Here is a 26,038-nt window from a genome sequence, read left to right as displayed (position 1 = left end):
ACCATTTATTATATTAATATTATGAACAAATTGTTATACATGAAAAAATATATCTTAATAATATATTTTATGTTTTTTTTTTATTTTATACAAAAAAATATAATTCTTGCAAAACATTAGTACATAGTTTATCAATTTATTTCATTTTCGTATTGAATATAATTTAATTCAAACATTATTTTTTAAAATGTATTTTGACATCGAACATTACCTACTACTCCGCTACAAAATTAAAACTTTCTTAATATTATATTTTAAGTTTATACTATTTTACTAATGTATTTTAAAGTCTCGTTTATTAAAGTATAATATCATCTTACATTGACAATCATTTTTCAATGTAGTTAAGTATTGAATTTTTAAAATGTTTCTATTTTATTAATTTATTTTCATTGTCTATCTTATAAACTCGTGATTTTCACAAATCTCTAACTGAGTAAATAACAAATTAACAACATATCTAATAAAAGACCAAAATAACTAATCTTAAGGAATTTCCTAAGTTTCAAATTCCGTTATTATGGTAACATCCTTTACTTAAAATTGTTAGATTTTTACAAACCATAAATATATTTGAAACTATTTTTTTTGAAACTCCTCTCTGTACATCTTCAAAACTCCTTTTCATATTTCTTTTTATATGGCTTATAAAACTCATAGAAATTAGGGGTGAGAATCGATTTGATATATGATTTTTTTAGTTTGTTTGGTTTGAATTATTATTATTATTATTATTATTATTATTATTATTATTATTATTTTGGTTGAAATTAAACACTAAACCAAACTAAATTCAAGATAATCCGAACCAAACAAAAAGCTAAATTACAATTTGATTTAGTTTGGTTTAAAAAAATCATGGAAACCAAACATTTAGGTTAAAAGATAAAACCAAAGTTCAATTTTTCAAAACATATAATACAAAGTTTCAAATATAACAGAAGCTATGAAGAATGAGTTAAAGAAGCAAGCTTATGAGACTTTTAAAATTGAGAAGTTGTGAAAGATGAAATTAAAAAAGATGTTAAAAAAATACAAAGTTTACAAAAAAAAAAAAATATAGTCCAATTACGGTGAGAACTTTCTTTTCAGTGAGGACTCGTGAAGATATCTTAAAAAAATTTTAAAAAAATCTAAAAAAATACAAATCATAAAATCGAGTATAGTACTATTATCCGGGAGAAAAAAAATTCACCATTAAAATTGAATCATGGATCATAAAATTGATTAATTTTTTTTAAAATTTTTTTAAGGTATCCTTATGAGCCCCCACTTTAAAAAATTAATCATCCGATCTTATTTTTCTCTCTCTCTCTCTCTCTCTATATATATATATATATATATATATATATATATTGTGCATTTCTTTATATCGAATTATAGAATGTAATTTTTTGGTGATTATGTGATAATAAATTTCTTTTTTTTTCTTTTTCATGTTTTCTCAATAATAATAATAATAATAATAATAATAATAATAATAATAATAATAATAATCCAAGCACAAAACAACATGAACACAAGTTTGAATTTTAGGATCCAAATGGAGCGCTTTGGGCCCATATATTAGGTCAAACCACTTTATAAGTTTATATCGTTTGTACGTGCGGTGTAAAGCTTACAAATATAATGACAGATTTTAGAAAAAGATGGAAATTGGAAAAAGAAAAATTACAAAAAAGTCATACTCTCGATTCTTTTGAAAAGAAGCCAAAGAGAAAAAATAGGGCAGTTTTTCTTTACTTCTACTTCAATTGTTTTTTTCCTTATTATTTTTTTAGATTAAAAGTAGAGTCAAAGGAATTTTAAGTAAGATTTCTCAATGAAATTATTTCTTATATCTTAACATCTCGTATTTTATTGTATTTTTATATAATAGAACAAGAGAAATCTCCAGAGAAGTTCTAAAATTTTATTCTAATTTACGAAAAAGTCCCAACTTAAAATTTGTTTACGAAAAAGCATTAATTACTGGTAAAAAATGACGATTTGACCTAATTTTTCCGGTTTCTTTACTTACATGTTTCATTAAAGTCCTATTATTTTATACTAACTAGTTGTGAGACCCGTATATTATACGGGTTGATTAAAACAAAATGTTAAGTACGAACGATTAAATAAAAAATTTATTTGAATTTGAAATTGAAATAAATGAAAATTATCAGGAAAAAAAAACATGCAAAAAATAAATTAATTAAAATTATGTGTTTAGTGTGTACTAAACGGGTTAATTGTAACAAAATGTTAAACATAAAGGTTTAAACTGTAAATTTATTTGAAATTGGATTTGAAATTTAAAATTTGAAATTAACAGTCATTATGGTAGGTTTAATTTATGGAAACTAAATTAATAATATATTGAAAATGAAAATTAAAATAATGACAAGTGGAAAATAAATATATCTCAAATTATGACAAAATGACATGTGGCTAATCTTATGAGAGAATGACATGTGGCAAAGTCATTTTCATTTATTAGGGTAGATTTATGAATATATTTCAAACTAAAATTTAGTGATGATCTGACTATTTTCTCAATATAACATACATTTTACCGGTTTCATTGCTGACATGTACGCATAGTCATTAAATGAGCTGATAAAATGGATATGTTGGGTTATATAATGCTTTGTTTACCATAAAACTTGATATTTTGATATATTGTATATTTTTTTGGAATATAAAATGCATCTAACGAAAACTGCAATAATTACATATACTAGCAACAATTATGTCATTTTTTGTGTTTATAAGAAATTTCAAACACTACTAGAAAACAACCCTTTAATGACACGCAAGCAATGAGACGCTCTGATTTACGATACACATTTTTTGTGTGTCCTAAAAATAATATCATGTTTCCAAAATTGAAAGATAGAGGACACACATTTATACGTGCCCTAAAATTAGTGTCCAATAAAAAAAATTACAAATACGGAGAGCGCTTATCTTAAGTGTGTGTCATCTACAATGTTGCTTTATATTTTTTAACTTAAACGTGTTTTTTAAAGAGGAATCCTCTGAAATTCAAAAATTCACAGATTTTGAATTACCCTGCTTTAGCACAGAGCGCCATTCTCTCCCTCCTCCTTCTCTCTAACCCTAGACACAACCACCGTCCATTCATGACGATGTCTTCTTACCCTTTCCTTCTTCCTTGCTTCAGATTTGTGACCTTCTTCGAAGCCATCTTCTCATCCCCCACCTGGTACTACTACACACGAAATTGATGAAACCCTATTGAACCTTCATCATCAACACTCAACGCCTCCATCAACCGGCTAGCGCTTTTATGGGAGACCTCCACAAAATTAATCAAGTTTCATCCTCGCAGTGTCGCTGACTCCTTACGCTCACACTCTCCCGTGCCGATGACTGTGACTTTTTACACTCACGATGTTGGCGATTGGGGTTCTAAGTCCTGGATCCACCTCCCCTTAACCCTACTCCATCTACTACGATAGTATTAACTTACACTCACGATGTTGGCGATTGGGGTTCTATTTGAAGAGGTGTTGATAATGGCTAAGATGAAATGTTGTTCATGTCTACTGGACTTGATGATAAAAGCTATCCAACATACCCTATTAGTTTCCAGGAGTATATTCTACAATAAAAAATGAATTCAGGGATATGAGAAACTTCACTCAGGTAATGTTTATCATATGATATAAAACTCAGAATAGTGCAAATACAAGATGACTAGACAACTTAATGAACCCCATATACATTTAACTACTGTAATCAATGATAAGATTTAAATCTAGATGTTTGCTGGTATCTTTTTTGCAGGTTATGGAGCTCCAAAATTGAGGTATGGCTTGGTGCAAGAACATCCCCTTCTATTAATTTTTTTTCTTTTATATGGATTAATTTATTGATTTGATCATTAGTTCCTTCTGGAAAATAAGATTACGGTGTTTAATTTTAATTTTACAGGAAGCTTGCAGACTGTTTTGATCAAAAATTACACAAGTACTAATCAACCAAATTGAATGAGAGGCTGTGATGTTCAGATTTTGTAATAGAAAATGGTAAAAGAAAGTGACACAATAGTTTACAAGGAAAGCACTTGATCCTTGCTAGTATCTCCGACATAAAACCTTAGGAGGTGATAATGATCACCTGCTTGATGATTTTATTGATATAAAATGAAGATTACAATGAGTTATTAGTAAGAACGAATAAAAAGTTTCGTAGAGTAAGCTTAGACTAAAAAACAGTGTATCGTGTGCAGATTACAAGTGTCAATTTATAGTCTAAACTAGCCAACAAGATGTCGGATATTTCCGGGATCCTCTATGACCAGCTTCGTTAACGTTATTTGACCAAGTATTCCGGGTGTTTAGCATAGTTGAGATGATTCTTCGTTGAGAATTGGTCTTTCCTTGACTACTTCTACACACGTGTTAGTTATAGACAAAATATGACCGTTATAAATATTAATAAAAATAATAATGGTAATTAGCTGGGATCCTGAGGTAACTGAGGATCTTGGATATTTCAGGATCTTGAATATTGTAAGGATCCTGGCCCTAACAATTGCCACAAAGTTATTCCTGAAAATATAAGGATTAGTAATGAATGACTTTAATTAAATTTAAAAGAGGAATTTGAAATTAGTCTTTAATGGATAGGTCTTATCTTTATCGAGATAATTGAGAAATGGTCAAATCATCTCTGTTATCTTTTTCTAGATACAAATAAGGGCTTTTGATAACTCCTCTTTTTATTCTTCCAAGTCGCCATCATCTCGTTGTGAAGGTAATCATTTTTCCTTTTATTTGTTCTTCCGTTGTTTTGATTTTCCTTGTCATAGCTAAGAAAATTAGTCATTCTCGAGCTGGCATTGTTATTCCTTCCGAGAACAATTTTAATGATCAAGGAATCTTAACCTATGAAGAGGTTTGTTCTTTCGATGATGAAGACATGGAATCATTGAAAGCCATTGGGGCTTTCCCTTCTGATGTGGTTTTTCATCCTTTCGAGGCTATCGTTCAACCTGATTTTGTGCCTCCAACATGGGTTTGTTTTCCTGAATACCCATTCATTCTAGGTTTAACTTGTCCTTTTACCGGTATTATTCATGATTTCTTTTTGTGTACCCAAGTCTCCTACATCCAAACTATTCATGTGGTTTGGAGGATCCTCTTTTGGATTGATTGCCTGAATCAGTCCAAAAATATGGACATTGGATTACCTGAATTGGCCTTCATCTGTGATCTTTCTACTTTCGGTTCTTCTCGTTTCATGTTAAGAGTTAAGACAAAGAAACCCCACCTCCTTCTGAAATCTAAACAAAATGATGGTGCTTAGAAAGAAAAATATTACTTCATGAGATGCGACTCGATTCCTGAGGGGGGTTCCCTACCAAGATCATGGATTAAAAAGGGTAGGAAACAAATTTAGATATCAAGGATCCTGAAATTTACTTCCCTTATTTTGTTTGTTTTGATGCAGCGTTTAGGTTTGAGGAGCTTATTCCTGTCGCCGGTGACTTTGAGGACATGATTTCCAAATTCCTCACACTTTCTACAGTTGAGAGGCCGTTCAGGCTTGAATATTCCAGTTTTCAAGAGGGTTCTTCCACTACTGCTTCTATGGCCACTGGTAACATCATTTTTCTTGGATATGTCTTTTTAGAGGATCCTAACTTGATTTGGACCTATGGCAGGTTCTAAGACTACCCGGTCTAAGGCCTACTTTGGTTTGGCAAATCTTGAAGATGATATGACCAGTGGTTCAATTAAAGCTAAACAGGAAAAAGGTGCCATTCTTCCGCTTCCCAAGAGATCTCATATAGATCTTACGGTTAAGGCTTCAGGATCCCGAAAACGAAAAACTTATGAGGTTGTAGATTTCAGCTTAGAGAACCTCAGCATCGACGATGCTCTTGGGAAGTTGTCTTCATTTTTCCAAGCTGTAAGAATTATGTATAGGCATTATTTATATTAATCTATCATACCTTTCATTTTTCATGTTGATGTTTATGTTTCTTCCAGGTCTTCGCTCACGTTTCCCATGTTACCAACGACCTCAGGGTCCATGTCGATAAAGCCGAGTTTGTTCTAAAAGAGTAGGAGAAGACATGGAGGGTCACCAATGAGGATCTTCTCCAAAGGGTGGATTTGTTGAGCAAACAGAAAGTCGAAAGGAAGAAGAGCATATTACGGATATCGAGGAGGTGATTGGTGATGCCAAGACAAGTGCTGCGATAGCTATTCTGCAGGCCAAGATCAAGTTGGTCGAGGATATGGAAAACACGAGATTTTAAGACGTAGAGGGATGACGTGAGGCGTTGTCCAAGCTGATGGATAAGCCTGTTGTCGCCAATCAGGATCATGTGTTGATGTTGACTGGAGGAGGGGAGAAGAAGGACACGGCCGATGATGACCAGACTAAGGTCTAGGCCTGCAAGAAATTTGTTTAAGTAGTTTTTTTTAGTGATGTAAGACAATTAACCTTTTGGATAGGTTGATATGCAACCCTTTATTCTTTTGAATGATATGGTAGCATTTTCCTTTTACATCTCTCTCATGGTTTTTCTGCATGGATGATTGTTTTCGAGTTTCTGTTTAAGTTTCATGAGTCTTTGAATTTTAGAACTTACTGAGGATAAATTCTGACTTAGGAGAGAACTTTGGTTCAATGTTGAGAATGAGGTTCCTTACCAATCGAAGGTCGATGAGGATCCTTAAAGGCAAGGATCCTTATTGTCAGAGATCCTTAAAAATAAGGATCTTAGATCTCATATGGGAAATTTCCCCTTAGGATAACCTGCTTAGATTATAGACCTGGACAAAACAGATAACATGTTAATGTTATATTCTGGGGAGGATCCCAACCTATGACACAATTCGTGGGAGAGATCCTTATTTAAAATAGACAAAATTGCAAAAATGGTCCTTGTGGTATGCACTTTTTGGGGTTTTAGTCCAAACCACGACTTTTTTGGATTGGTGGTCCTTTTGAGCTAGTTTCGTTGCGTTTTTAGTCCATCTGAATAGTGAAATGATTGTAATACCCTTGGGGTAATTATTTTCCATTTTTAAATTCATTTTTTAATTTAATAATTATTTATTCATTTTAATTATTAAAAAAATGAGAGGGCCCACCTCCCTCTCTTTCTCTCTCTTTCTCTCTCTCTCTCTCTCTCTCTCTCTCTCTCTCTCTCTCCTTCTTCATTTACGACCAAGAACTCCCCACCGGAGGTGGAGCCGTTTTTCCGGCCACCAAGACATTCGGGGTTACCTACTGCCACCGCCCAACACTGCCTATTCTGACCATCCTCACAGTCAAACTTTATACATACACACATTACAAATTAAAAACACACAGAGACATAAACACACTTTACACACAACAAATGTGTGTCTATTATGCACTAATGACATTCACACCCACCCCATTGATTTACAGCACCAGGTAAAACAAGAAACAAAGAATAGAGGGAACCTTGAACCATCTTCACAACAAGCAAAAAAAATACATTGACTCGTCTCCTTGATTATCTTGTTTCCATCCACCAGAATATCCAGAAGCCTAGACAAGAATCCAATTAAAACAAACACCCGAAAATTTAGAGAATTATCGGCAAGAAGTAGAAGATTGAGTTGATTTAGAGAGACAATTAATGGAGGAATTGGACCGAAGACTAGGCTAGACATAAGGTCGAGCACCTGGAGTGCACCCGTCTTCTTCCTCACGAACATCATCATCTTCTTCCTATCTTCATATTCCAACCAAGACCACCACCCATCTCCGCCTCCGTTGATAGCTGGGTGCTCTAGAACCCTATATTTGAGATAATTTGACACGATGTTGTTGAGCCCTTGCTACTTGAAGTCGATCACCTTTCTTACTCTTCTTCCCTGTTAATTACAAACATAATCCAATCAATACAATCAGATTGGATCACGCTTCTTGCTAACAAGCACCGGTGAGGAGATAAGTTGAAGAACGAGGGAGATGAAGGTGAAGATTGACGTCGCTGCTAAATGATAATGACATTGGAGGTGGGTTTCAACGAGAAAAGGGGTGGCAGATCAGGAGGACAACGATGGAGGTGGGGGCTAAGAGTTTCTTCTGGGTTTTTTCTTTGTATGGGCTTTCCCTATCTGTTCTAAATGGAGATTTAGTATTAGATTCTTAGTAAATTGATTTGACTTTATAAAATCGAGAGAGAGAGAGAGAGAGAGAGGTGGGCCCTCTCATTTTTTTAATAATTAAAATGAATAAATTACTATTAAATTTAAAAAAATGAATTTAAAAATGGAAATTAAATACAGCAAGGGTATTACAGTCATTTCACAATTCAGAGGGACCAAAAACACAACACAACTAGTTCAAAAGGACCACCAATCCAAAAAAAGTCGTGGTTTGGACTAAAACCCAAAAAAATGCATACCACAGGGAACATTTTTGTAATTTTGTCTTTAAAATAACTTGAAAATGCTACAATTTGATTGTATTCTTCGGGGAAAATTCCTAACGTGTGATAACATGAAGACCTTATGTAATTTCTGGTGTAAGATCCCAATCTTTGATAACATGAAAATGTTATAAACCTTAAGTAATCACTGGGGTAGGATCCCGATTTTTGGATAACATGAAAACGCTATAAACCTTAAGTAATCACTGGGGTAGGATCCCGATTTCTGGATAACACGAAAATTTTATAAAACATAAGGATCTCAACTTGTGTTCAAAGATAAGAGGGTTGCCAAGCCACTGAATCGTGAAATGATCCCCTTACCCGTATTCCACAGTTAGATATCATGTGTCCAGGTGAGGTGTATAAACCATAGTTCGTGTGAAAGAGGTAATTAGCTCTTTAAACCTTAGAGGGGATTAAGTACCCTTAAGCGTGGGAGATATGATCACTCTCTAGCTTATGTAGATGATAATTTAGAGATTACATTGTTAAATATAATGGAGTTTACCAAGTATTGAGATCTTCATGCGTCAAGATCCTTGTGTTTCAGGGTGTTCAAACTTGAGGATCCTGATGTTCTAGGATCTTCGACTGCAAGGATCCTGATGCTTCAGGATCTTTAATCTTGAGGATCCTTAACCGTATGTTGTTCTGCATAGCAAAAGTTAGCTAGGGGTGGGCATTAGTCTAGCTAACGCCCCTCCGATGCTTAAGTTAGTAACGTACTCGAGGATAAAATCAGTGATAAAATTTTTAAGGTAAAGAACATGTGTACCTTTATTTTTTTGTGGATCATTTGACCCTACTTACATGTAGTATGCTTTGAGGTGTATAGCATTCCAGGATCTTGGCAGAATGTCTCCTTCGAGTGTTGCTAGCCAATATTCTCTTTTTCCTGCTTCAGCATCTACAAGATATGGCCCTTCACATTTAGGAGCCAATTTTCCTACACTGGGATCCTTGGTGTTTTGGAATGTTTTCCTTAATACCAAGTCTCCTATTTGAAATCTTCTGAATCTTATGTTCCTATTGTAGGCTTTGGTGATCTTTTGTTGATGATCATCAATGCGTATTTTGGCAAGATCCCTAAGATCGTCAATAGTGTCAAGATCATGTGCTAGGATCCTATTGTTATTCTCTTGGTCTTGCAACAAGTATCTTGCCGTCGGGATCAATACTTCAGTAGGGATTACTGCTTCTGTCCCAAACACCAAAGAATAGGGGGTGTGACCTGTGGCCGCTTTGGAAGTGGTCCTATCTTCCCATAAAATGAAAGGAAGCTCTTCTTTCCATCTTTCTTTCCTTTTGTCCATCCTTTTCTTTAAATTATTTACTAATACTTGTTGCTAGATTTCACTTGACCATTAACTTGGGGATAGACAGGAGTGGGCATTATCATTTTGATTCCCCAGCTTGTGCTAAAGTCTCTTGTCCTTTTGCTTATAAATTGGGATCCGTTTTCGCATATGATTTCAGCCGGGATCCCGAACCTGGTCAAGATATTACGTTTAATAAATGATACTACCTCTTTGTCTCTTACCTGAACGAAAGCTTCAACTTCGATCCATTTGGAGAAGTAATAGGTCATCACCAGGATGAAGACTTTTCCTCCTGAGGCTACTAGTAATTTCCCTACTATATCCATTTAGTGGCGGACCTTAGTGGGGCATTTGGGGTCCTAGGCCACTGCTCAATTTCCGACACTCAAGTGTATTTTTTTTTCTATTAGGTGCACCCGCTTGAAGTACGAGGGAGACCCCTACTAAAACAGTCTGCGTCCGCCACTGTATCCATTCCCCATTTCATGAATGGCCATGGGGAGATAATAAGACGTAGAGGTTCTGCCGGTTGATGCAGGATGTTGCTGTGTCTTTGGCAAGCATCACACTTTTGAGCATGTAGAAAGGAGTCTTTCTTCATGGTTGTCTAGTAGTATCCTGTTCTTAGTCTTTTGGAGCATAAGGATCTGCCCCCAGTGTGATTGCCACAATCTCCTTTATGTATATCCTTTAAGACTTCTGCAGCTTCAGGATCTTCCAAGCATCTAAGGTATGGACATGCCATAGATTTTTTGTAAAGTTTACCCTGGATTAACATGAATCTCGAGACTCTCGTCCTAAATGCTCTTTCACTTTTTTCTTCTGTCGGGATTATGCCATTTTGGAGATACTCAAGAATGAGTTGGGTCCGTGATCGCAGACTTCTTCGAGGATCCTGTCCATCGGTATCTCTTTGAGGAAGGATCCTAGAGTCAGGATCTTCAATAACTGCTACACTTGTCAGATGTTTAGGATCTTCTGATTTGTCGGAGAGGGTTTCTATGGATGGGGTTATTATATGGGTTAATGAATCTTCGTCTCTGGTGGGATCCTAAGATATGATCCTAAATTGGCTAATGCATCTGCTTCTGTGTTTTCTTCTCTTAGAACTTGGGTTAGGCTAAAGTTTTCAAAGTCACAAGCTAATTTTTTGAGGATCTCTAGATATAATGCTAATTTTTCACCTTTCAATGCATAAGATCCATTGTAGTGATTGATTAGTAATAAAGAATCAACAAATACCTAAATATCCCTGATTTGAAGATCCTTAGCCAATTGTAGTCCCATGATGAGTACTTCGTATTCTGCTTCATTGTTGGTAGTGTTGAATTCACAACTAACTGCTTGGGGTATGATGTCCCCCTGTGGCGACTTCAGTATGATCCCTAGGCTTGTTCCTTTCTGATTTGAAGCTCCATCTGTGAACAATGTCCATTTTCCCATATGTTCATCTTCTAGGAGTTGCTTGGCTTCCATGTCCACTTCGTTTTGTAGATCATCACTAAAGTCAGCCACAAAGTTTTCTAATGCTTGTGATTTTATAGCGAATCTTAGTTCGTATTTGATGTCAAATGTGCTTAAATTCACCGACCATTTTTCCATCCTTCCTGACATTTATGGTTTTCTCATGACATTATTGATATGATAGTTAGTTTTTACATGTATATTGTGTGTTTTGAAATAGTGTCTTAATTTGGTAGAAGCAGTTACTAAGGCAAGAATTAATTTTTTGAGGTGAGAGTATCTAGTTTCAGGATTCAGGAGACTTTTACTTACATAGTAGATAGGATGTTGATACCCGTTAAGATCCTTGACCAGAAATGCACTTACCACGTTTGAGGATACTGAGAGGTAGAGAATAAGTGGTTCTCCATCTATTGGCTTCACTAGTAGTGGAACAGAGTTTAGATATTTTTTGAGTTCCTAGAAGGCTTTCTCGTGTTCCTCCTTCCACTCAAATTTCTTGTTCTTTTTCAAGATATCATAAAAGGGCTTGCACCTTTCTGAGGATCTTGAAAGGAACCTGTTGAGTGCTGCTACTCTTCCGGTTAGCCTTTGGATGTCCTTTGTTGAAGATGGGGATCTTAGTTCCATGATTGCTTTGATCTATTCCGGTCTTGCTTCTATCCCTTATTTGGTTACCAAGTATCCAAGGAACTTGCCTGACTTCATTCCAAAGTGGCATGTGAGTGGGTTCACCTTCATATTGTATTCGTCCAGGATGTCAAATGCTTCCTTAAGGTCTCCGAGGTGATCTTCGGCTTTCATTGACTTCACTACCATGCCTTAAATATAAACTTCCATGGTGTCCCCCAGCTTTTCTTTGAACATCCGATTCACCAACCTTTGATATGTCGCACCTGCATTTTTAAGATGAAAAGGCATTGCGGTGTAACAATATATACCTGTTGGTGATATGAATGCAGTATCTTCTTGGTCTGATGGTTCCATTTGGATTTGTTGGAATCTTGTTGAAGTATTCATGAAGGTCAGGAGTTCATGGCCAGCCGTTGCATCTGTCATAGAGTCAAGATGCGGTAGAGGGAAAGGATCCTTAGGGTAAGCCTTGTTAAGATCTGTGTAATCTACGCACACTCACCATTTGCCGTTTTTCTTTTGTATGACAACCACGTTAGCTAGTCATCTTGTGGACTTTACTTCCTTGATCATCCCTATTTTGAGGAGCTTCTCTACTTCTTCTTGGATGATCTGATTTCTTTCATGTGCAAACTTTCTTCTCTTTTGGTGTATTGGTCTGAAAGAAGGATCAATATTAAGTTTATGAGTAATAATACTCATGTCTATACATGTCCTATCTTCGTGTTTCCATGCGAATGTATTTCTTCTGGTTCTTAATAAATTCAATAGATCTTGCTCGATCTGCTCAGGCATTAAGGATCCTATGAGGAATTTAGCTTCAGCATCCTCGATGCCCATAAAGACTTCCTTTACGTCTTGTTCCTTTGTCTCCAGAACATGTCGTGCCCCTTCCTTAATTGCTATGCTTGTTGGGGTTTGTTCGTAGATTTCATAGAGGTTTTGTAACATTCTTTCGATTCTTGTTGATATTCACCGTTCGCCATGGAGTGGGCAACTTCACATACTGATGGTATGTTGATGGAACCACTTTCATCTCGTGGATCCATGCTCTACCTCGTATCACATTATAAGAAGATAAGGTGTCAATAACACAAAAATTTTGTATATAGTTTACCCGTTCTATGTATATTGGTAGCTTTATTTCTCTAATTGTGTGTTTTGTTTCCTCGCTAAATCCTATGAAGATTGAGGATCTCCTAACTATCTCTAATTTTGGGATGTTCATTCTTTTCAACACGTCTAGGAGTACGATATTGACCGATGATCTTCCGTCAACAAGGATCCTTCTAACGAAATGGTTAGTCATGTACAGTGTTATCATGAGTCCGTCATGGTGAGGATCCTGAATTCCTTCCCCGTCCGTCTCGTCAAATGTGATTTCTTTTTCACTACTAATCATGGTATTCTTCTATGGTCTATTCTCTTTTCTGTTTTAGAGACCTTGGCGTGTCTTTTAGCCTGAGAATAAGAGGTACCACAAATGTTAGATCCGCCTGAGATAATGTTAATTATCTTAGAGTCAGAGAGTGGAGATCCTGGTTTCTCTGGGATCTTGTGATTATCCTGGCTGTTCTCCTTGGATTTTTCTCTTTTTCTCCCGAGGATCTCTTTGAGGTGTCCTTTAATAATGAGGTAGTTGATTTCTTTTCTTAGGGCTATGCAATCCTCTATCATGTGGCTAAAGTCTTCATGGTAAGCACATCATTTGACATGTCTTTCCAAGCGGTGGACTTGCTGTCTCTCATTGGCCATCTTGCTTTGTCTCCAAGATCCTACATAACATGAACTACACCTGAAACATGCATCCACAGAAAAACAATAGTCAGTGATTTTCGGAAGCTCTTCTTTTTCTCCTCCATCTTTAAGGGCATTAACCTTGTGATAATCCGGTTTGGAATAGGGCTTCGATTTGTACACTCTTTGAGTCGAGGATTTGGCCTTCCTGTTGGGGTTCTCATATTGATCCGAAGTGTTACTTCTCTTCTTGATCTCTTTATCCTCTTTGAGCCTTATGAACCTCAATGCTCGGCACCTGACTTCATCCAATCTTTTGCATGGGGTCATCACAAGGTCTTCTTAGAAGGGTGAATCCTTTCTTAGTCCCATTTTAAAGGCTTCTATAGTGGTGGCCATGTCGATGTTGAGGATGCTCAGAGCTTCCCTGCCAAACCTATTAACAAAGTCCCTAAGTTTTTCCTTAGAATCCTGAACCACCCGATAGAGATCACTAGTGATCTTCTCGAAGGTTCTGCTGCAAGAAAACTGGTTATTAATGATATTGACTAAGTGTGAAAATAAAGTAATAGAGTATGGGGGAATATTTAGCAGCCATTTGAGGGATAATCATGTAAGGGTTGAACCAAAGCCTTTGCATATGAAAGCTTCCTTCAAGTGCCCATCCCCCTGGGATTGGAATGATCTCCATCCTTTCTAAGTATTGGGCTATATGCTCTTCAGGATCTGTAGTTCCATCATACAACTTCATGCTGGGAGTTTGGAAGCACTTAGAAATTTCGGTATTGGCTATTGCGGGAGCAAATCTTGAGATCCTGTGGCTTGTAGGAGATGCTTATGGTATTGGTTGGACCAGTCTGGGTACACTGGAGATCATTTGTCTTAATTGCTGAAGTTCCCTGGCCATGTTTGGGTTTATTCCCGCATCAACGTTAGTATAGTTAGTATTAATAGTATTGATGTTTAAGAAGTTACTAGAACTAAGGTCTCTAGGAGTGTTGAAAGGCTCATTGAGATCATTGGTCATGAACGCTCGGTTTTCCATAGTTGCCCCCATGGTGACACCATAGTGGTAGAAATCGTGTTCTTTTGGTGATTTTCTGAGGATCCTGCATTATCAAAGTCCAGGATCCTTGGTTACACAACTGTGGGCATTGTTTCCTGGGATTTATGAAATTGCGCCTTCATCCTCTCCACTTCTTTAAATAGTGCTCTATTCTCCTCCTACTGTTGGGTCACCTGTTGTGTCATTTTCCTCATCATAGTGAAAAGTTATGCAGTAGTGATTGAGGCAATTGGATCCCTGAGCCCCGAGGATCCCAAACTTCCTAGATCAACGATTGAGGGGGTGCTTTTATTGGAAGTGTCAGGCGTTTTCCTTTGAGTAGGGGTCCCATTCGGAGGAGGTGGTAGGTTTTTGGTTGGAATGGAAGGAGCAGAGGACGAAGAGTGGATCGGTTGTGTGGACATGATTTTTTTGAGGATTTTGAACACCACGGACCCACGGTGGGCGCCAAATTGTTTTGGTAAAAAATTACACAAGTACTAATCAACCAAATTGAATGAGAGGCTGTGATGTTTAGATTGTGTAATAACAAATGGTAAAGAAAGTGACACAATGGTTTACAAGGAATGCCCTTGATCCTTGCTAGGATCTCCGTCATAAAACCTTGGGAGGTGATAATGATCACATGCATTGATGATTTTATTAATATAAAATGAAGATTACAATGAGTTCTTAGTGAGAACGAATAAATAATTTCGTAGAGTAAGCTTAGACTCAAAAACAGTGTGTCGTGTGCAGATTACAAGTGTCAATTTATAGTCTAAATTAGCCAACAAGATGTCTGAATGTTTCAGGGATCCTCTATGACCAACTTCATAAACGTTATTTGACCAAGTATTTCGGGACTTTAGCATAGTTGAGATGATTCCTCATTGAGAATTGGTCTTTCCTTGACTACTTCTGCATATGTGTTAGTTATAGACAAAATATGACCGCTATAAATATTAATAAAAATAATAACGGTAATTAGCCGGGATCCTGAGGTAGCTGAGGATCCTGGATATTTGAGGATCCTGAATATTTTAAGGATCCTGGCCTTAACACAGACAAAATTGCCTCTTCCGAGGAGTATGTAGTCCCTGGCTTCTTCTATGGAGACCCCTTGATTCGTGATTCTCCCATTCAAGATTGGCTAAAGAATCATAGACATGTTGATTTTCTCTCGTTATCAACGCAATTTTATTGTTTTCTATTTCCAAATGTTTTAAACATAAAATTATATAAATTAGCTAATTGTGTAAGAAGTGATATCCACATCAACTTTAAATATAACACCATGAATAGATTAAGGATACAGTTCCAATTCCAGATTTCCAATGTCAAGTAACATTCCTCTTTCTTTCTTTATTTATTTATTTTTTTGATTTATTATTTGTTTTTGTTTTTGTTTTTTAAACAAAAACAAATTGAACGCCAGATATTGTGAAGTATAAAGCTTGTAGTAGCATACAGTTAGGGAGTTTAAGGGCACCAAGTTGAAGAACACCAAGTTTAAGATCTGGAAGTACTTCTGTATGGAGGAATTCTAGCAATGATGTGTTTTCAAAATCTTTTCGTGAAGAAGATGATGAAGAGGCTCTTAAATGGGCTTCACTTGAGAAGCTACCAATTTTTGATCGATTAAGGAAAGGTTTGCTGTTTGGGTCAAAAGGACCTTCCAATGAAGTTGATGTCATTGATCTTGGATTTGAACAGAGACAACATTTGGTTGATAGACTTGTAAAGGTGGTTGATGAAGATAATGAGAAGTTCTTGTTGAAGCTCAGGAATATAATTGACAGATTCATTTTTCAACTCTTTCAATGGATTAAATACAAGGTGACTAGTGATTTTTAAACCAATTGAACACAAGATATTGCGAAGCTCATGGGAAATGCCTTGAGCAATGGCAAGAGAGAAATCATCCAATTGTGCTAATTATACAGCAAAGCAACTAAAACATTAACAATTTCAGGAGGTTAGGGGGATCCTTCTTGCCTAAATAAAACATATTAACCTTTCATATTTTGTTTTAAATTAGTCCAAACTATCTTTTTCCCACTTGAAAAAACAAGTCATGTTAATCCCCGTCGATTGTTTACAGATAACATTTCTCATATCCTGTTTTAAATTGAGGTTTGTAGGTTGATGAAGATTGAGGTTTGTATTAGCAACACATACCAAACTGGTGATTCTCTTCCTGTCCATTCCTTATATGACAAGAACATTCTGCTTGATTTCTATCTGGTCAACCGAAATAGTTGATCCAAATGTCAAATAACGCAATCTCCTAAGTTACAAGTTATATTGTTGATGTGTAGTAATTAATGTGATTGTGAAAAAAAAAAAACAATAGATAGAAATCACACACAGGTGGTCAATTGCAGTTTTCTTTCTTACCTCTTAAAATTCATCATTGAGAGGTTATATTACTCTGTCAATGAAGAAATAACTAGGGGTGTTATAGATATTCAAAATTTTAAGAATATGATATTCAGAATTTTAAGAATATGATATTTACTTTAGTGGCCTGTTCCATGGACGAATATGTTATTACTCTGTCAATGAAGAAATTACTATAACGCCCTTTAAGCATTTCCTTCTTTATTTTTTTTTAAATACGGCTTACAATGGATGCTAATGAACGTCTCTCTGAATTTTTTGTAACCGCTACAGTTCGTGTAATGGCTTCTTTTAATGATATTAGTTCAAAAAGAACAACACCAAATGCATATACATCACTCTTTGTTGTAGCCCTTCCATCCCTCAAGTATCTGTCATTCATCATATGATGTATGTTTCAAGTACGTGTTTATAAAAAAGATATTGTTTTTTTTTAACTAAATGAATAGTGTGGAAAATAGCCATTTTACCCGAGTGTCTGTCTACAAGTAATTAATGATGTAATATTTGGAGTAAGTGTTTATAAACAAAGATTGTTTCTTTTCTTCTTCTTTTTTACTAAATGAACAGTGTGGAAAATGACCACTTTGTCATTCTCTATGTCTAGAAGTAAGGCTAAATAATAATACTTGATTGTTTGTTTTAGAGAATCGTAAACAACCACAACAAAAAATTAAATAAAATAAAAAATTAAAAAAGAAACATCTTACCCTGGAGCTAAATAACCAAAAGCGCCAACCACTCTAGCAGAAGCCTCTCCATCGTTAGTTATTCCAACAAGTTTTGCCAACCCAAAATCTGAAATCTATTCAAACCAAACTTCTTTTAATCTACGAAATAAAAAAAAAAAAAATTTTTCATTATAAAAATTACCTTGACTTTGAAGGCATCGAGTAAAATATTGCTTGATTTGATGTCTCGGTGAACATAATGAGGCTTAGTGTGTTCATGTGTGTATTCCAACCCTCTTGCAATGTCAAGTGCAATTTGAACTCTCATAATCCATGATAATGTTGGATGACCTACACTTGTTTATATTAAATAATTTAAATAATTTCATGAGATAGTTTTTTCAGAATATTATTAATTTACTATATTAGCGTTGTTTTGAGGATCATGCAAGTGACTTCCAAGTGAACCCTTTTGAGCGTGTTCGTAAATGAGGAAGAGTTCATCATCACTAGCCCATAACCAACAAGTTCTACCTTAACAACAACAAAACCACACACACCCAATAGTGTTAGATAATGTTTTTGACTTTTTATGATGAAATAAAGAAGGAAAAGACAAAATGTTTTACCAAATTTGTTGTTAACAATGCTTTCTCAGCTCTTTAGGTTTGTAGAACATCTAATAAACCTTTTATGGTCAAGTATTGAAATTTTATTTGTCTTTGGTAATAAAGTTGTTATTTTGTATCTATAGTACATACATATGTGTGTGTTTTCAAGGTCTTTTAATTGTTTTTTGGTCAAAATAAAGAAGATAGATAACTTGTGTTGATTTGATGTTATTTAAAGATGATTAGGTCATTCAAATATGTGAATGTGTGATGACAATGGGCTAGGTCTTGTGCAACTAGAAATTCCAACTACGAAAAATTTTAAGCTCAAGTGGCATATCCTCAACATGCTTATTGACATCATTCTTTGGGAAGGACCATGAGGACGCATACAAACACATCAATGAAATTTTGGAGATTGTGGATTACTTCAACATTCCAAATGTGATGAAAGGCATGGTGATGTTGAGACTTCTTCCAGATACACTCAAGGATGCGGAAAAAACTTAGATTAAATCATTATCACCAGGGGCTATTACAACATGGGACAACCTGAGAAGAGAATTTATCCAACAACTTAGCCTAACCTCAAAGATTGCTAAGCTAAAGAAAAATTGTAACGTCCCCAAAAATCAAGGATAAAAATTTCATTTTTATAATAACCAAAACACTATTGTAACTCTATCCAAACATCTAAAAGCATTTCAAAATAAAACAATTATCAGAGTTCACCTCGGTCTAGTGATGGGATGTCAGGAATCAAAAGGTTTTGAGTGTAGTGCAAGTGCAACTTCGTGAATCTTGGGTTATAAGTGAAGTACCAGATTGATTTGATTAAGACTTCGAGTCGGGATTTTCTTTTGGAAGTCGCGAGGGGAGACTGCGTGGGAGTATTTGGCTCAGCAACTGGGTAGGAACCCGGTATTTCCGAAAATTGGCAGACAAGTTGGGACCAAGGAGGCCATGGTGGATTTGGAAAGCGGTATTACTGTTTCGGGCAGTATCAATGCTTCGGGAAATGTTAGTGATTTGGGTTTTCGTGTGTGTGTGGAGTATCTGGGCATTTGGATATGTTAAGTCACTCACAACGGGATTAAATAATCTCAGAGTAATTGATTTGACCCTGTTGCGCATCTCTCGTGTGAGTCTAACTGTTGCAGGGATGAATCTTCTACTTGAAGGATTATCTGAGCCTTCTGCCGACTATAAGTGTTCTGTAGCTGTATATGGTCAGTGGCCTTATTCCCTTTGAAGTGTTTGTTGGTTCGGATCTTTATGAGGTTGGCATGGTTTCGGTTCAGTGTGAGAGATCTGACAAGGAGTCAGACCATTAAGATTATAGGTTTCGAAATTTAGGCGAGATAGTATTGGGTTTTATTCAAAAGATTGAGAATCCGTTTTTCGCCCAGCTTGAAGAACTATTTTGAGGATGGTTTCAGTAGACCTGGATAGGTCGTTGTATGATCAGAATTGGAAGTGTTAGGATTGGTTTGTTATTCGTTGAGAGTTGGCATGGGTTGTTTCAGTATAGGCGGTCTGTCGGGTAGTCATGTCATTGTAGATTGTGGGTCTCAGAAAGATAAAGGTGGTTTGCAAGGGCTGAAGGTTTGGTTAGTGCCTTCGAGATGGAAGTTTCGTTTAGGTTTCGGTTACTTTGAGAAAGTTGTTCTATGCATAAGATTTTTGTTTGTGTTACTCAGATTGTTTGTTTTGATATGAGTGTTTGTAAGGAGCGACTTTGAGGACGAAGTCTAATTCAAGCGGGGGAGATTTGTAACGCTTGGTCTAGGTATTATTCATTTCTCAAAATATTGGAGTTTTTGTGGGAACTCGACGAGTTGGGGAACTACAACTCATCGTGTCAAGAATTTTGTGTCCGCGGGTTTTAATGATTCAACTCGACGAGTCGGGGAGTCCCAACTCGATGAGTTGGCGGCTGTGAAGGAAACCCTAATTTTAGGGATTGGCAACCTATTTAAATACCTTAACTCTCTTGGCTAGCCTCTTTACCAACCTGTTTGTCCAGAAAACCTTAATTTCGTGTATTATCCTTCAAGGCTGAGTGTGTGAGCTAGAAGTGGGATTGGAGAGTGGGTTTTTGGTGTTCTTTGGAAGGAGCTTGAAAATTGAAGGTGCTTGGTTTGGAAGGAAGACTTTGGATCCATAAACTCTCCATTTATTTCAGTTCTTTTGAGGTATAGAGTCGACGTCTTGCCTTGTATTCATCTAGATCTCTTTGTTTGAAGTTTTAGCATGATTTTGCAATTTTGGTTGGGTTGTCCAGATGTTGAGGTTTCCAGGGGTTAATAAGTTAGATATGACCCTTTCATGGCTCCTCTTGACTTAAAGTTGCAAACTTTATTAGTTTCTATGGCCCATTCATGCAATAAGTCCCTCACTAAGTCTCTATCAAGCTCTATAGAGCATTTCTCGCTTGCATGGACGTAGAGTAGGAAACTTTACATGAGTTTCTAACCTTTGGACTTAAGTTATGTCTTTTGGGGCTTAGTTGTGAGAGTTTAAGAGCTTAATGGGTTAAGACTCACTATAATTAGCCTAGGGTTTGAGTTTGGCTCTTTATAGATGGTTCTTGAGGGTAAAGTTGGAAACTTTACCCTTCTAGACATTATTTTGGAAGAGATCTGAGATTGGGAGTCCTTGGTTTCGATGGAAATAGCTTAATGCAATATGAGGTTGAATTTCTGGTCAACTCGGCGAGTTCATTGGTGAACTCGACGAGTTGATGGGAGTTTTCCCGATCTGTACAATGAGGGGAGAAACTCGACGAGTTGAAGGACAACTCGGCGAGTTAGGTCAACTTTGGAGCGTTGACTTTGACTTTTGATTTATGACGTTGAGCAAGTTGGTCCCAAGGGGTAATTGTGGTAATTTGAATTGTAATTAAGGGAAGTATGGGTATAGGGTAAGACCCATATAGGATTGGGCCCAATTTGGAAAATTGGGCCATTAGTGGGCCTTTATGGATCCTTTGGTTTTCGGTTTAAGAGTTGAGTTATATTGGGCCATTAGAGTTCAGGTGTTGGATTAAAAAGAATAGTTGGGCCTTAAAGAAAGGCCATGTAAGCAGTTTGAGCCCAATTTGGAAAAATTGGGCCAATGGTTGATTTATGGGCCTAGGGGCCTTTCAGATTGTAGTTGAGTTGTAAATTTAGACAAGGCTAGGTAGGGGTAAAATGGTCCTTTTACCCCAAGTATGGAGTTGTGGTTATGGATTATAGCCCAAATGCTAATTAGGTGTATTGTTGGTATTGATAGTTCGAGAAGCCGTCAGGGCAACAACTAGGGATTTCTTTCAGTAAGCTTCAGCAATCGAGGTGAGTCTCCTCAATATGTCCATGAGTCGAAGGCACCAATGTCGGCCCATTATGTGTTATGTGGTATGCGAGTTGTGTATGTGATATGTGGTATGCTAGTTGTCTATGTGATACTTGCATGGAAGACCGCGGGGGGAGCCCGTAGCAGTTGGATATCAGACCATGGGGGGAGCCCATGACATAATAGATAAAAACCATGGGGGGAGCCAATGGAAATTATATGTATGTGCATGATAATTTGTGGTCGTATGTGGTATGGTATTTTAGGGAACTCACTAAGCTTTGTGATTACGGTTTTCAGTTTATGTTTTAGGTACTCCGGTTTCCAAATGGAAGAGCTTGGGATGATTGCAGAGCACACACCACATGTTTCCAATTTTTGTGGTTACTTTGGTTTAATGATGTTTTGGTAAATATTGGTTACTCTAGTTTTATGGAGACAATCTGTATTAACGATTTATTAACCTTAAAACAAAAAATTTTATGTCGTGATTTTTGGGTCGTTACAAGTTGGTATCAGAGCCTTGGTTTGAGGGATTCGGACATACTATCAGGTGTGTCTGAACTCAAAGTGAGGATTGGTAAAGTTTTCAAAAAAAAAGTATGCCACGATCCACCTCGTGGTCTTTCTTGCCAGGTCGGGGGCCAAAACCCTGGGTCTTACCGACAAGTGCCAAGAGCCACCTCCTGGTCTTCCAAGCATCACAAAGACAACTAGAATACAATCTACAACTACTTAACTAATAGTTTCCTAAGCTCAACTCAAGTTTTGCATACAGTTTTCCACGAGCCGCCTCCTTGTCTTTCATACAAAATGCCAAGGGTTACCTCTGGGTCTTCCTTCAATACATAAACCAAATGGGCCAGCATTGGTGCCTTTGACCCATAGAACAGTGAGGAAACTCACCTTGAATGCAGAAGCTCATTGATAGAAATCTCTAGTTGTTGCCCTGAGGACTTCCCGTGCTATCAATACCAAAATAATACCCAATCAGAAATTGGGTTCCAAACTATGATCCATAATCCATACTTGGGGTAAAATGACCATCTTACCCCTGACCCAACATGAACCAAAACTGTGTCCCAAGCCTAAAACCAAAAAGGTCCAACTACAAGATCCATAAAGCCCACTAATGGCCTAATTTTGCAAGTTGGGCCCTAACCCTCACATGGGACTTTCCATGACGCCTATTAACATTTTCTAAACCAAAACACACATTCTAAAGCTAGCCCAACAAAACCTCAAACAATACAAGCCCAAACGATAGCCCAAACTCGAAATGACACCACAAGGCCCAAGACCAATTACCCCAATTAGCCCCAAATCCATCACGGACCTATCCTGAGAAGGCCCAATATCCATAAAGCCCACTAATGACCCAATTTTCCAAGTTAGGCCCTAACCCTCACATTGGAATTTCCATGAAGCCTATTAATATTTCCTAAACCAAAACACACATTCCAAAGCTATCCCAACAAAAGCTCAAACAATACAAGCCCAAACGATAGCCCAAACGCGAAATGACACCACAAGGCCCAATAAGGCCCAATTACCCCAATTAGGCCCAAATCCATCATATACCTATCCCAAGAAGGCCCAATATCCAAAAAGGCTTGAAATACTGAATGGTCAACCCTAGCCAACTCCTGGTTCAAGTTCCAAAGCCCAAAAAGTCAACAAAACAAGAAGGCTCAACCAGGCCGAGTACGTCCTACATACTCAGTTGGTACGCCTACCATACACCCTTTGGGGCCAGTATGCACAGCGTACCTGATGGGTACACCCAACATACTCTCCTGCACCCCAATCTCCTCCATTAAGCACTTAATCACCTCAGCTCTTGCTCCAAACTCTCCAATCTGATTCCTATGGATGACTTTTCAAGTAAAGTTGGCAACTTTACTAGCATGCATGGCTTAATGCGTCTCAATATCTCAAAAGAGCTTAATTGATGGTCTAAACACATGCATGAACTCAAAAACTCCATAAAGCTTGCACCTTTATGAACGAGGGACCCTTAAAATGTCCAGATCTACTAGATTGAGCTCTTAAAACAACCCTAGCTCACACAGACCAAGCAAAAGGGACTAAAATGGCCATAAACCAACCCAAAAGTAGATTTATTCAATGATTAGTGTAAGTCCCTAATTTGCCTGTGTATCAATCAAATCCGTTTGATGGTGCGGAATCCCAATCAAACGGATGATGTTAGATCAAGTAGAAGAGAAGGAGAAGAAGAATAATATGAATCTTGATTGACTTGATTAGAATGAAGTTCCCTTACAAGATTCACACACAACACACACTTGTTCTTCTCTGGCCGTAAACTCTCTATTTTTCATCAATCTGTTCCTCACACCCTAACACCTATATTTATACAAGGGGACATGGGCTTGGTGAACATGGGCCGTAAATGGGTTTACGGTCGTAAGGTGTTTATGGCCGTAAACTCAACCGTAAACATGACCGTAAACTCCACAAATATTACAGAAAAATACAATTGCCCAGAAAAACAAAGTATAAACCATATTTTGACCCAACAATCTCCCCCTTGGTTTATAACTTTCTTTTCTTTTCTTAAATGACCCAACAAGCTCCCCCTAAAAAGTAGCTGGCTTTTCTTGTTAATCTTCATCGAGAGCTTGGCTTCAACATTTATCTTCAATGAATGACTTCATCTTGAGCAGTTGGGCATTTCTTCAGAGTTTGGCCTTGAACGCACGTCGGGTGAGGAGGCTTGACGTACTGATTCATGAAAGATAATGCTTTCAGCTTGAGAATCTTCAGAGAGAACAAATCTTCTAGATCACTTCAGCAGGTTTAAGATAGCAGTAGACTGATTGACGAGGCTTCAATGCAATCCGTCACATATTCTTCAAGTCAGCTTGACCTTTCTTCTGGGGTTGAAGGATTGAATGTTGAAAGAATAATCTTCATTTCTTGCTCCTTCGAATGCGAATTCTTCGATGCTCCCGGACAAGGCTTTGGCTCAGAAATCTCCAACACAAACTCCATGAGTCTTATCTATACCTGAAATCACTTTTCAAGACAAAACTAAAAGAAAACTTAGCACACAAATTAAAACATAAACAAAAATATTTTTTGGATTTTTTTTTTGATTTTTCTGAACAAGAAATCAAACAGAAATAACACTATTTTTGGATTTTTAATTTTTCTGATTTTTCTTTGATTTTGATTTTTTTTCATTATTTTTAATTTTTTTTAATTCTCCCCTAATATTTAAATTAGAAGAAACTATGACAAATTTAACAAAAATAAAAATGATATCTAACTTTAAGAATGATTTGGGATCAAAGTTTTTAGACAACCTTTATCCACTTGTCGGTACCTTTCATATTCACATCTTTGTCTGGTCGATCGTTGGTATTGTGGTCCACTTAAACACGAAAAATTATGACAGATTTAGGACATACTATTTGTTACAAGACAGGGTGAACTTAAAATCCTAAAGTTTATATCTGATCCTAATTCCTTAGATACTATATCTTAAGGTCCATTCATCTGACGACGACCAGGGATATTGTTGTCCACCTAAATTGAGCAGTGAGATCTATAGACAATCTGTATGTGTTCAATTTTAAGTGTACTAGAACGTGTTTCCCGCTTCCTGATATGCCCCAGCCATCAAGAACTTCCAGAGTACTCCTTACACTGGGTGAGCAGACAACCATTCAGAGAGAGGATAGATTCAAAATTTTATTACTTATTACTTTAGAGGGGTTGAGAAGTAGAAGGTTGCATATACTGTGTACCAGGTCAGATTAGAAGTCGCGCAAAGGAGACAGCATATGACTAACAGATAAGAAGTATTTCACATATATAACATGCAGAGAAATAGAGTTGCATATGTTGTGTACCAGGTCGGATTGGAAGTCACGCAAAGGAGACAACATATGGCTAACAGACGGAAAGAAAGAAAATGATATTCTACAGACCTAATTTATCGGAATTTACCAGTCGCCCCATCCAACCAGAATTAAGGACAGAATCCGCACATCGAGGAAAAGTTAAACCTCGGTTCCAAGTACGGGTTCAATTAATGTGACGAGTAGATTCCCATATATATCTCCCTGCTCAACCTATCCGAGCGTCGTATTGTCAGGCTGAACATATCTAACTAGGTCAAGATTTGTCAAGTCTATAAATTTCCTAAGTTCAACTCTCCCTAGTCAAGTCCATTTAAATTTTTTCGTGCCTACTGACGCATCAAACCAGAGCATAGACCCTTCAACTTTGTGTACGTTACGCAGACTCAGGTTGCCTGTTATCACTTGATAATATCACTTCCCAAAACATCTCCCTCAAGCACATTTCATAACCAACATAATTTTTTTGATTTTCTGATTTTCTAATGTTTTTATTTC

At 36.7% G+C, this 26,038-nt stretch overlaps 1 protein-coding gene across 1 annotated transcript; it reads right to left on the bottom strand.

Moving 5' to 3' along the window:
- Positions 1-9,240: 9,240 nt before the first annotated feature.
- Positions 9,241-9,747, bottom strand: LOC145059477 (uncharacterized). The gene has a single exon (XM_079007327.1). It carries the CDS (start codon positions 9,745-9,747, stop codon positions 9,241-9,243), a length of 507 nt encoding a protein of 168 aa, XP_078863453.1.
- Between the last annotated feature and the right edge of the window lie 16,291 nt (positions 9,748-26,038).

The sequence above is a fragment of the Lactuca serriola genome, chromosome 6 (assembly GCF_051521515.1).
Source record: "Lactuca serriola cultivar US96UC23 chromosome 6, Lser_US96UC23_V15, whole genome shotgun sequence".
Taxonomy (NCBI): domain Eukaryota; kingdom Viridiplantae; phylum Streptophyta; class Magnoliopsida; order Asterales; family Asteraceae; genus Lactuca; species Lactuca serriola.
Note: the sequence above shows the minus strand (reverse complement) of the source record. Positions and strands in the feature narration are given on the sequence as shown.